Source organism: Diadema antillarum, unplaced genomic scaffold (assembly GCF_040938485.1).
Source record: "Diadema antillarum isolate AM-2024a unplaced genomic scaffold, OU_Dant_1.0 seq00000268_RagTag, whole genome shotgun sequence".
Taxonomy (NCBI): Eukaryota; Metazoa; Echinodermata; class Echinoidea; order Diadematoida; family Diadematidae; genus Diadema; species Diadema antillarum.
This window is the reverse complement of record NW_027271304.1, coordinates 124,356-138,255: the sequence shown is the minus strand read 5'-3', so window position 1 is coordinate 138,255 and position 13,900 is coordinate 124,356. Positions and strand designations below refer to the sequence as shown.

At 38.1% G+C, this 13,900-nt stretch overlaps 1 protein-coding gene across 1 annotated transcript in view; it reads right to left on the bottom strand.

The window, feature by feature from the left end:
- LOC139729889 (uncharacterized) overlaps positions 1–13,476 on the bottom strand; it is a 39,073-nt gene extending 25,597 nt beyond the window's left edge. Inside the window, exon 1 of the mRNA XM_071640810.1 lies at positions 13,026–13,476. Coding sequence (XP_071496911.1) covers positions 13,026–13,205 — 180 coding nt within the window. The 5' untranslated portion in view covers positions 13,206–13,476. The remainder of the gene's footprint in view (positions 1–13,025) is intronic.
- Positions 13,477–13,900: the final 424 nt, after the last annotated feature.

The window sequence follows — 13,900 nt, the reverse complement described above, 5'->3', positions numbered from 1 at the left end:
CAAATAAAGTATACAGACAACCATTCCACATTGAGAATGTATGACTTTAACAACGTAAACGATAAAGTTAATATATGTAACAATTTTGCCATCACGATGATTAATGTAATGATAATAACACGGGCTACTCGGTCCAATGCAGAACAAGACGGATTTTCACACATTTCGGAAAATGCCACCTCAAACAACATAAAACCAAATACTAAAGCCTGTATAGTTTAGAAATCGTGTAAATACTTCCTGATTATGTAGAGATGAGTTCACCTCAAATGATTGCAAATCTATCTCAGTTTTTGTTAAAAGTCTAATTCATACTGGAGTAGTTATTGAGTCAGGCAAGTCCCAAATAAGTTTTCCGGCTTTCAGGATCTACCAATATTGCAATGACATGCAATGAATTCGAATGCAAGTGTCAACCAGTCTGTAAATACGACCAATATCTAATAACTTGCAAAATATATCAGGGCCCAACACTTTTTTATTTCTAAATCTGAAATTTTGGTGGCCTATGAGGCGATACGTAGTTGCCTGTGATATAAGCAAGAGTAACAATTCATTTTGAATCTTAGCTATCCGTTCGGGCCAACAAAAGATAGATTTCGTGGCCCGACACCAATTATTCGTTGCCCCGGGCCACCGCTAATGCCATCGCTTGTATTTGTGTATGCAAGTATGTATGTATATATATTTATATATTATATAATATATGTATATATATATATAGGCCTATATATATATATATATATATAATACGTGTATGCATTTGTGCGTGTATGTGTATAAAGGTGTATAGGAATAAGACAAAATTTAAAATCGTATCCTCAGGAGTGAATTAGGGATGAACACGGCTATGAAGAGGACAATTTCAATTCCTGAGTCCTGCCTCTATTGCTGTTTTCCCCTATTCCTCTTTTTCGTGCCCGATGGCGCTATTTAGCCTGTTTTCACACTACTCGAGGCATGTAATTCAATTCCCGAATTATTGTCCAGTTCAAAGAAAGCAATAAGAAAGAATGAGAAAGGCAATATGATTCGTCAGTCATTATCCCAGCATGTATTACCTGGACCACAATCAAGGTTCTATTCCCAGAAGAAGCGTCTCCTTCACACTAGAAGACTGACATGGGAAAAAAAATCTTAAGTGCATTACTACTTTTAGGGTTGACGTAGGTTCTGTATTGTTGTTTTTTCTCAGTATGAAGTCAAATTCATAGAAACATCCGCAAAAGGACAACAAAAGAAATAAACAGATAACAATAAAGAATAGACTGCTGGTTTCACAAAATGATGACGACATCAAGAGACTAGTCTTGTTTATCTGGCTTTTGTTCACATAAAGAAATATATCGTGTACTTAGGAAGAGTAAAGAATGACGAGGATGAATGGTGTGGTTTTTTTTCTATTTTTATAAAGAAAAGAATACCAAGAAATAAAAACTTTTTCCTGTTATTTGGATACTATTCCGCATTAATCAACACTTAATCAACAACGCAAATGCATCAATATGCATTCACAATTTTTGTTCGTTAGTGTTTAGTAGAATGTATACATATGCATTGTATATCTGTTTGACTGTGTTTTTAATAATGTTTCAGTTCCAAGCGTGCAGAGATGGTGCGTTTTGATCATTGTTTTGATCGTTGTTTATTTCATTCATTTTCTTTAAAAACGGTATTTTTCCACATTACAACTTACTTCACAGCAAACACATTACACACACACACACAAAAGAAATGACACTGACCGTTAATAAAAGAACGACACTACGCCGTAAGGTATTACCTTTTATCGATATAGCTGCACTTCTTTTTTTTCTCACGCGAAGTTCCTAACACCACACTTAAACTTGTCAGGTCTTCTAGATCGAGCGATCAGTCAGTTTAACGGCCGACGATTCATCTGCCAGACGTTAGCCGGTAAATACGGTTAATGGGACTTCTAAACTTGTTCTTTCATCCTCAGTGATGATTTTCCTACGGCGTATTCCACGAGGATGTTTAAAGATGGTACGTGACACAAATCGCTACGTGGGGACTTTTTTTGCGGGGCTAAATTGGGTATAAGTAACGCCGAAACTAGTTCAAGAGAAGCGCCATTGATTTGGATTTGTCTCTATATATGAATGAGAAACCGACTGATCTGTGGAGATTACTTCGGAAAGACGTTAAATCTCTTACACGACATGTCATTGATTAGCAGTATATTCAGATCACATTGTGCGCTTTGGCAGGCAGAGATTTCTTCTTCATTTTCTTCATCTTCTTCCTCTTCTTTTCTTTTTTATATCTTTTTTTCTTTTTTGTTTGTTTACTAATCTGCAGGTGAGTTACTCGCTGATCACATTTTGTTACGGAGCGTCTCACGAATTGGAGTTTTATTCTCGAATAGATGAACATAACGAATTGTTTCTCTCTCTCCGGTAACACGACATTTGCTACGGCGACAGTTGCTTCGGTCTTATTTTCTCCTAGGACTTAGAGTTAGGGCTGGAGTTGTAATTGGGTTTTAGGTTTAGTTTGATGTGAGAATTAGGATTAGAATTAGGGTTATGTTTGTGGGTACAATTCATGTTTGGCTTAGTTTGGAGATATTTCATGGGAGGAGTTGTCGCGGGAGCAAATGCCATGAGACCCCCTTTCCATCTCACACACGTGCACACACACACACACAAACGTACGCACACACACGCACGCATAAACACGCTCTCTGTTGTTGAAAAGTGACTTGATCAGCTAGAATGACGGTAGCCTAATCAGTGGTGGACGTTGATCCATCAAATAGAAAGCTGTCGATTTCCTCATGAAATTGCAGGACACAAGTTCAAACAGTAGATATCGTTTACCACACTACAAGCTGTCCTCCTTTTTGTGTTTGATATCAGGGGCTGATGTTGTGCTCTGATGCAAACTACGGGGCTTCCTGTAGACCTCCAGTAGACCTCCCCTTCAAACTAAAGATTGCGTTGCATGCTTTACCTTTTTTTTTTTTTTTTGGGGGGGGGGTCATAATCAGGTTTTTGAAAGGTGTTTACTTCAAAACACAGTTGCGTCTCGACTCATTTTGAAATAAACAGCGTTTCAAAATGCCAATTAAAAACACATAAAAAGGTGTGTTTACAATTGGTGATTCTCTCTAAACGCGTTTAACGGGAGTACAAACGCAAATCACGTTTTCGGTCGTCGATTCTCTCTAAACGCATTTAAAGGAGAATGCACAATCACGTATAAAGACATTTAGTCTGACGTCATTTCAACACCTCTTCCGGCTTACGTGAAAATGACACGCATGCTGAGCAGCTCGCTACTCCAGAGTTTTATAGGTTTAGGACATAATGTGCAATGGATGTTCACGAATATCGGCTCTTTCTCGAGCTCGAGAAAAAATGAGCATCAACAGTTCCCCATGAACGGCGTTTTGAAATACTAGCGTCTTGGGTCACAGTTTCAAAACGATGACTATGCATTCTCATATCGAGCATAAACACACCAATTTTTCATGCTCAGGAGGTATGCATTCAAGCGCTCATCGTAAATCGTGACCATGTTGCTGAAGCGACGTTGCAGTGTATTTTTTCATGTTAGTAGAAAGAGACGCTAAAGCTACTTCAAGAAAAGCGAACGTTCTTGAGAATAGAAATTTATAAAGTTGAAGGATGTTACGCACTAGTACTTGGACAATCACAAACACACACACGCAAATACACACGTACGCTCACACATACACACAAACACACCTTTTCCTGCAGCCTCTACATGTCGATCATTCGTCATCAGTACAATGCATTTGCATTGGAAGTTGTAACGTACAGCAAAAAAACAAACACACAAACAAACAAACAAAAACAAAAAAGTTCGGAGTGGGGAACAAAAATTCATTCTCAACTCACCGCGGCACTTCACAGGAAAGTCAGTATACTACACGTTTAAAGAATATATCCATAAGGTCAAACAGGGAAACATATCTGACCGAGTAAGCCCCTTTGATTCATGGCCAGTATTAGGCACGTCACAAAAGATATCCCGTATTAAATTTGTATCACGCTTCGTCCCCATTCACATAATGGCGTCGGGATTTGCTGAACACATCTCAAGAGCAGTATGAGCTCGCCCCACTTGCTTGATGCTGAGGCCACTTCTCGTGGAATCATCAAACAAAAGGAAAGAGATTCAACAACATCATAATAAATAGAAAGGTTAACAGCAGGTATCGTGAAGTTTAAAGTGATACATATCCGTTAGACAGGTCTTTTTGAAAAAATGTTTGAAGTATCCTCGATTAACTTTTTTTTTTCCGGGGTGGGGGGATTGTTCTTAGCTTATGTAAAAATGTGATTTGAAGTTCAGGAGTTTAATTTGTTACTTAGTTTACGTAAGTGGACGATCACAATGATTATAATCATTAACTTGATAGTAAATTAGGTAACGTTTCTGGATTTTGAAAAAAGGTTGGCATAAGACAGTCGAATTTTACAGCCAACAATGTTATATGTCTTCACACAAAAGTTTTGATTACTTATAAATATGTTTACAAATGTACTGGTACCATTAAAAAAAAAAGAAGAAACACACACACACACACACACACACACACACAGTTAAAAGGTGGACATTGTATTGTGGTGGAGAAAAAGAAAGTTTACGGATGGAATTTTACTTTTCATTCATATGACTTTATCTCAATACTTGGCAAGATTTTGCTATTTCTTTTTTAATATAAATACAACCCAATCCTCAAAACAATCGCCTCATATTTCAAGCAACTGCAGTGCAAAGAAAGAAGTCACGCCATTTTCGGTATAACCATTCAATAACCACGATAAAGTTTTGCAATGAGATACGTTCCATCTTAAGGCGTTTTACTCTTGTGCATTGTTTAAACTTTAAAGGTATTCCGCACTCGAATACAACTCGCCCGGTATCATTTGTTTAAGCTTCAGCGATGAACATGATTCCAATACAATTATTTCCACTCTGTTTGTTTTTTTTTTTCTCTCCATGCACATATTTTCTTGTAGGTCAACATGACATATCCCATCACATCTTAGCCCCGATATGGGCACGTGCAGCTTTCAACGGGGGTATTACTGGCTATGACACAAACAATCACCGGAAATTTGTTGTTCAAATATGAACACATAAAGATATGGAATAGAAATAGATGGGGATGTGGACAAACCGGCTGTGACGTCACGGACCAGGAAGCGACCAAGAACGAGGCAAGAAACTCGAGAGGGAGGAGAAGAACTGAGAGGAATACAGCACCTTCTCCCTTACACGCGATGGAGCGCTCGCGTCAAATGAAATTACGGATATTGTTTCTATCAGTAATCTTTTTCCCGAACGGAGCAGTTTGTTTGCCAAACAAGCAGGCTGTTTTGAGATGTGTACAAATCCAATTTTCTTCCTGCATTAAACACACGCTCACACACACAGACACGCAAACACAGACATAGCACATTTAAAGCAAGGTAAGAGTGCTCAAATTCAAATAAAAGGTACCATACACAGTCCTGCATTCGTCTTTTGAATAAACGTTTGTCTGAACTATAGATTTGAAGAAAACATCTCTTTTTCCTCATTTCCATTTTAAAGTGATAGATGTGATACACATTTTTGTTGTTGTTGAAGGTCATTCATTCTTAAGTATTTCTGCGGTATATCATGCTTTTCTTTCACAATATGAGTAGCATAAAGGCAATATACGATTTATGTTCATAATGTGTATTTGAAATTTGCATCGAAACTTCATACACGTTTGTGTTGTGAATTTTTGACATATTGATAGAATTGGAAATGTATTCAACACAAATTGAATTTTGCGTCTTTCCTATCAAATCATATGGAGGATCATAAGCAGACGAAACTTTAACTAAGCTCAAGATGTACTTGACTTGGGTATTTCTTTTCGTTTGTTTTCAATTGATTTTGCGCTTGTTTTGATTTGTTTATTTTAGATGTCTATTCACTGTTAATTTTCGGTTGCATTGTTGGTTTATAGCTATCAAATATTTCACAGACTTTAAAAACGCCCGTTAGTCCATGCTCCTGTTGCAAACTGACAGGGAGATGTGTATTCCTCCCATCGTTAATTAAAATCCCCCCCCCCAAAAAAAAAAAAAAAATCATTTGTGACACCTATGAAAATGTACATTAGATACACTTCAATCTTTATTCTTTAACAGGAAGAGCAAGGACACAATTTCAAACTATTTCGGTCACTTTGAGCTTTGAGCAAAAAAGATGTGAAGTACTCAAAAGGAAAAAAAAATGCGGAAGAATGGCAACATTACTTCAACATGTTAACGCATAAGTCAATGTTATGAAAGAACTTGAAGAAAATATTAAAATTCCTTTGTTCTTTCCATGGCATAAAAACAAAACAAGAATATGGGTATCTTGAACATTCTCACCTGGGAAGAACACATGGTTATCAAGAAGAATATTATGATACTTGTACAGTGGAGGGCTGCATTTCCATTCAGTTCACATCCTAGTTTGTTCGCAATGCAGCTGAACTCTTTATCTATCAAACAATATAAACAATCAGCTTTTCAATAGGTGGAATTCTCTGCTGGAGAGAACACACTGTCTCACAGCGCGTTCACAAAGTCTTCACATAGCCGAGTAGACGAAAACGCTCGAATTTAACAGTGTGAAGATGATTTCACACTTGTTTTTTTTTTTTCTCACAGAGAGTTCACATAATAATGCTATGTTTATGTAGCATTGTGAATTTATGATCACAGTGTGTTCACATTGTTATAACACTTGAACTTAAGAGTGTGAAGAGATTTCACACTGTGTTCACATTGTGTTTCACATTGTGTTTGACAATGTGGGACATTGTGTTCTTTCCAACAGGGTTACAGCAATTATTGAAAATGAATACCCCAAAAGAACTTACAAAAATGACTCGTGGGGGAAAAAGAAACCAAGAAAGTTACAATGCATCTGGTTTTCTAAATGTGACAACCATGTGCTTTGTTGTTCAACAGCTGTAGAATCCATTAAAATGATTATTATTATCCATGCAATGTTTGAAGCTCGTCGACAACTATGCAATTAAATATTCAAACTACTTCATGGCTGTCAGGGAGATACGATGCATTTCAGTCAAATATTCGGATATCATTGAAAACTTTTCTATTCTCAGATTTTTCGACCATTCAAAAAGAATGCAAACTGATGTACTATCTTGGATATTCATGACTCCTGCTCACATGAAAACTAGAACATCAGAACAAGGAATGCTACCGACAATTAGGAGAAGACAAACGTGACTCTGAATCGCAAAAACCAACCAACGGTAGTCCGCATAGCTCGACTTCCCGGTACACCAATACAATAATAATAATAATAATAATAATAAATATGATATCGCGAATATACGAAGCAATGGCAATAATCGGAAATTAAAGCTATAAAATTCGCGTGCAAAGTAAAGAGGAAATCTGTGATAGATTGATTAAACACACTCAATATTTCCAATAGAGTCTTGACCAAATAAACCACTGAGAAAGCGGTTTACTATATAGCTTGGTGATTTTTGTTCATATATCTCTTGACAGTCTCAACACATTTGTACGCTTAATTTTCCAATCTTTCTCTTTAACATCATCAGTGAGCAATGGTTATACGGTGTCTTCTTAGGGGAGTATAAGTGTTTGTGCGGTGTTGTTTTTTTTTTAACTTGATATGGGGTTTCCTTCAGTTTCTTCATTATCAGTTTGAGTGTGCATTCATGCACATATCATCATACCTACGTAACAATTATCAAGCGGCATTATCACGATTCATAATTTAGGATAGTTTGCATTAAAAAAAAAAGAGACTTTAAAACCTTTAAAAGAAGACTTAGAACCTGTAAGTATACATTAAATTTCACGTCACCACAAATCAGAGAACACAAAGTGACGGTATTACCGACGGCACAAACGACCAAATCCATCTCAGTGAAAATGGTACTTGGCAAAATCACTTTCACTTAATTAAGAGAATGTAAGCCTTCAGCCATGGGATGACAGTACTGATCGGCTGATTAAGTGGCAGTAGTAACAAAATCACACGGTTTTAGCCATGCTTCCTTTAAACGATGGTACAGACAATGGCAGATTGAGTCGATTCGTGTTAAACTTGAAATGGGGTTTTGCATAATTATCTGTCATAGACGATCAGAACCTGTGCAACACTTATGTTGAGCGAGAGTTAAATACTCTTCCTTTCGATCTAAAATTACTTATTTTCTTTTATTCTTCTTCTTCTTCTCACTCTTCTTCAACCTCTTCTTTTTACATGATTTTAGATAAAAACTTGAAAGGAACAGCAGTTCAAATAGAGGAGAGAAAGCGTGTAACAATAGCAGCTTAGCGCTTGATGGACTTAGCTTTTCAGGCGGGACTGGAGGAAGAGAAGTCCACGTTAATCTTTATGATTGTCAGTGGAAGCAGGTCATATGAATCAATATCGTAAACAGAGTGAACACTACTGTCTTGTCCTTTTTAAATGTTCTTAAAATTGTGACAAGTGCTACCAAGACTGTGACCATTATCCACTGCCCCGATCTCACGGAACTAAAATACGATTAGATTTGTTCCTTTCTTCATGATGATAACCGACTAGAAATATGCCAATCCTGCATACATCGGGTGCTGTTCGTTATTCCGACGATTCGTTAGTCCTGAAATGAAATAAGGCTCTCTTTCCGAAGGTTCATTATTCCGTAACACAAAAATCCCCTTTATTAAAGTGCTCTCTCGTAAGAAAATCTGAACGGGTTCGCTAATCTGAACATTTGAGGCGTTATTCTGAAAGTTGGTTATTTCGAAGGTGATTTATTCCGAAGGTTCTTTATTCCGACATGTGTCCGAAGGTTCTTTATTCCAAAGGTTCGTAATTTCGAAAGTGAATAGTTTGATGTTTCGAAGGTTCGGCAATTCGAAAACGAAGCAAGGTTCGTTATTCCGAAGATTCGTAAATCCGAAAATGAGAGGAGGATGTGTACTAATTGAACGAACCTCCAGAATTACGAACCTTTTTCACCTTTTAGGAGTAACGAACTTTAACCCATACATTAGTTTTAAGAACCCTTGGAATCTCTGATTATCGAAATAATTTCATTCTCCTTCTGTTTATAGAATTATGAAACCCTAGTGCAGAATTGAAGACGATGGAGCTGCGAGGCTGATTATCTGGCATTTGCACTTTCCTGTTTACATTTTGTTTATTTGTTTGTTTGCTTGTTTGTTTTTATTATCTGCAATCCTTAAGCAAATTTCTTGACTGACTAGTTCTTGGGGACCTGTGAAAGTGCGAATAACAGCATGATATGAGAAAAACAAACGAAAATGATTTAGCCTGGGGCATCCAATTAACTGTTTGAGTCGTTCCATTACACGGCAAATTGCCATTTAGGGTTAGCAGGACCACTGGCGACGTGAAATCATAGATTTACCGTTCAGCAGGATTGCGGACCTTTCCTTGGTAGTAAGTTGGATTAAGGGAAACTTAAGGGGAAAAAGGGTAGTGAAAAGAACTTTTGTTTTCACAAAAAAAAAAAGTTGACATTTTATTACGAAAGTTCATACCCAATGTCACCTGTTTTGCGTGAGGAATGAGGTATACGAGAATAGCAACTACTCGCTCAGCTATTTCTGTACATCAGGGCCCCGTTTTATCAAAAGATAAAATCAATTTTAAGTTTCCTTACCACATAGGCTGCCATAGACTTACAGTTGAAATCAACTATATAATCAATTTTAACTCTTCATAAAACAGGGCCCAGACGACACATTACTTGTATATAAACATTATCTTCAAAGGCATATCAAAATACCTGTTAGCTGTTGCCTTTCCAAGATTGTGTATCTCAATCAGTAATTTCCTGTTGACATAGGTGTTCTGTATCCAAAATGCTGGCGTTCATTTTCCTTTGTGGCTTCCTTGACGCGGTGTTGTTATCACATCAAGCTTAAATGGATTTGTAACTCATCCTCGAGAATACAAATCCTTCACAGTGTATCGGTATAAAAGCAGAGAACTGCCGAGAACGAATATGACAATAACAATAAAGCCTAATAATCCAGATGGCATTTTGCCAGCTACATCACAGCTTTTTGCAGAGAATCGTTCGTGATGAAGATTGATCCAGGCGAAGCGTGCGGGGGATAGGGGGTGGGGTGGGCGAGGAGGTTCGGGTAAATAAAACGCAGTGTTAATAGCTAAATAACAGGTGGAAATGTTAGTGAATAGCAGGAAATGCATTTCCCACTTCTAACCAAGCAGTACGGGGGGAGGGGGGGAAGTAGACTGAAGATTTTCTTCTTCTTCTTTTTTACATTTGTCCCTGGCATTAACAAGAGAGAAAAATTGATATACATGTTCGATTCGACTCCTTTCTGAATTTGTCAATAAACTAAGTAAGACTTCAGTAAAGGAAGCAAACACCGTAGTAATGCGTGATTCTTGCAGAAACGTGAAAGTTGTATCAAGACGAAAAGTTATGTCAAAGCAAAAAGGTCATTCGTCGCATACTGATCATGTAGAAGACATGTTATAAATGGATTGTAAGTAGGTAAAGAGACATCATGGCTAAAGAACGGGGCATTTTAATGAGCTGAACTCAGAAGTCCATAGTGAATTGGGGTTAAAAGATTAAACTTTTTATAGATAACGCATTGCGAGCTTTCAACGAATCATGTCTTTTTGCTGTCACTTTAAAGATAGACCCCTTCCTCTGTCAATAAATCAAATGTAAGCAAATTACACACAGAAATCTATGACACGAAATCAATGTGGTGCACAGAGGGTTAAAGAGTAGTTTGTCAATTAGGCCTACACGAAAAAATGAAACTATAAATACAAAATACAAAACGGGTCGAGACAATTTTTTCAAAAGAAAAAAATGAGCAAGAACAGATCCACTTTCGTGGGGAAAAAAAGTGTGAACACAAGGTGTCCATTAAATGTTTTGTTGTGGTGAGAACGAGACACGCTAAAATAAAATTCCAAATAAATTCTTTCCGTTATTACACCGTAAGTCCAAGGTTGGCTTGACTCTATGCAATCCTAACGCCCTAATGGAGCAAAACTACATGATTCCATCATGAGAAACCTCACTTTCACAACTTCGTAGAAATAATAATTATTCATATTGTTACTCACATCTGAAACATGAGTCCAACCATCAACAATTAATCATTTGCCCCCGCATACGTTTTGACTCACCTTGATCAAGGTACCTGTAATTGATTCTATACGAAATGTTAGTAACGTAATCTAGAGTTTTTGCACGTAGTACTCTATTCATATCGATACTGGTGTAACAAAAGCTATTTGAGTTTAGATATACGTTAATTTAAAAGAAATCGATAGTTCCGCTAATCAGGTTATTTCTTTTCCATGTTTTTAGACTTCCAACGTATATATATAAATGAAGTCGGGAGTCACATGAAGCGAGAGTCTACGACGGCTGTGGAGCCAATACTATAGACGATTATTGTGACAGGGAGGAGTGGTTCTGGGATTATGAATTGGGCACCGGTGATTTGTAGCTCAAGATGAATCGACGTCCTTTTAGATGACTGCTGAAATTTTGCAAATCTACTCATTTGAGACCTCGCCATGTTTGCTGCCTTGTCAAACCGATAAATATGTGGAAGCTAAACATTTTATTTACGGAAACATTCAGTAAACATATTGTAAATACAGTAGAGTTGCAGGTGAAATCACCTCGCGTCTAGTTTTCACAGTAGAAAAAAATGTACTGAATATTACTGCAACATTTGGCGCCATTCGCACACAGGGCATGATAATATTGTGTTGATGACTGACGATTAGTCTGACGAATTACAGACGAACGTATGATAACAATCTTTGCGAAGCTAATCTATGCAAGTTCTATAGAGAGCAATCGCCCGCTATTGATCTGTTGAATTCAAGTTTTTCCCATTTATGTCCTTTGTATTATTAACACGTCATTGTCGAGTGATTGTCGAGAAATCATACTGCGGATCGTGACTGCCACTTCCGACTTGGTCAGTCAAATTGACAACACTTTTATGATGCCCTTTTGACCACATGTTCATGAAGCCATGCTTAAAATCCCAGTCCTGCCCACTTGTGACTATATCTTTTGTGGTCTTCATGTTTTCAGAAATGCACCGTACAAACTGTTTCAGTATAGTTGACATGGAAATCTGACATTTAAAATTGTAACTTCAAAAGAGATACCGTGGCTCAGAGGATGCGACCAGGGACTCTTAATTGTGAGGTCCTGGTTCAAGACTCATCTGGCATGCATAGGTTTTTGCCCGCGGCAAGACTTTTTAACCTCCTTATCAAGTCCTCTGGCGGCGGCTCGAAGCCGCTCAAGTCTCGCGGTAGCTTGTACTGTAAGCATTGAAAGTGTTTCTCCTGTGGCTCGTTAAATTAGATCCCAAAATTAAACGAAACAGAGTAAGATCCATTCCTCCTTGGTGACTTTGGTCACCAAGTTTGTTGGCAATACATAGTTAAACCAGTGATGAATGGAAGATGTGTAGTCATGCATGAACAACTTTGATAATTCGCAATGTTCATGATCTAAAAGTAGCCAAGTACCTCTCTGTAGCAGGTCATTTACTTTCAGAACAATGTTTGTTGCTGTTGTTGTTGTTCTCGCTGTTGTTTTACCTATTTGTTTTCCGTTTCCGCTTAAAGCAATAACTCTAACGAGTTCTTACGTTTAGAGTTACAGTAAGGGTATAGAGACCACAAAAAAGTTTGAATTGTGGAAGTCTATTTCGTTAAACAGGGAGTAATCTATCCTATCTCTCTCTCTTTCTTTCTCTCTCTCTCTCCTCTCTGTCTCTTGCTCTATCTATCTATCTATCTATCTATCTATCTATCGATACATCTATACATCTATAAATCTATCTATCTATCTGCCTACCTATCTATCTCTCCGTTCTGAAATTGCCAACTGATACCAGTAGAACGTTGATTTGTTTAGACAAGTGTGGTGAGGAATTATAGAAGCTCTTACTTACCCCTCTCTTATAATCGTCTAGATCGGCAAAGAGTTGTGGCGCGTCCTCCGCCAAAACCTGGGCTGCAAGGTCTCTGAGTTTGGACAAAAAGACAGGATCAGTTTCATCCTGGGCGTACGCTACTACCAACACGCTTAGCGTGCATGCAGCTAGAAATAACGTGACCTGCTGAATTTGCATTTGGGACGATTTCTCTACTTCTGATGTAAGAGCACTTGTTGGAGAGGGGAAATTCCGCAAAAATCTTGCCAAAGTCTAGGCAAACGTGTGTCGGTATATCAGGTTGCTATCTACGGCTCGCTTCCAAAAGTCTGCGACGGCGATAATGGGACGTTGGTGATATTTGACGTTCGAAGCGCATGGAAGTTGTTCCTTTTCAGTTACCTGCCCCTCTTGCTTGGATGAATATACGATTGGAGTGATCTTTGGTATATTTGAGAGCCGTGCTGCCGAGACGTTCGAGAGAAGTGCGGGGAATATAGTGGCGTTATCTACGGTAGATTGCAGATCGTGTGAGGCGCGTAATGATAATGTGCGGTGGACAGAGTGCGCGCGCATAACGGGATGGTTGATAATGATGATTAAAAAAAGGCTTAAGGTTGGTAGAGTCCTGACGTCATATCCAGACCACCAATGAGAGCGAGGAAGCACTATCTTGCCGCTACTACGGAGTTGCGAAGAGGAGGCGGATGCACAAAACTCTGACCAGCTGACTTGCGCGACCACTAAACTGCTTTGTCGCGTGGGAGTCTATAAGGCATGTATACCGACGACAGAAAATAGGAGTTACGAACACGTTTGCTTTTCAAGCAAAAGCTCTTTTGTGTAGAAAATGTGAACCATGCATTTTTCATTTAAACGTGTAGTTCCGACTT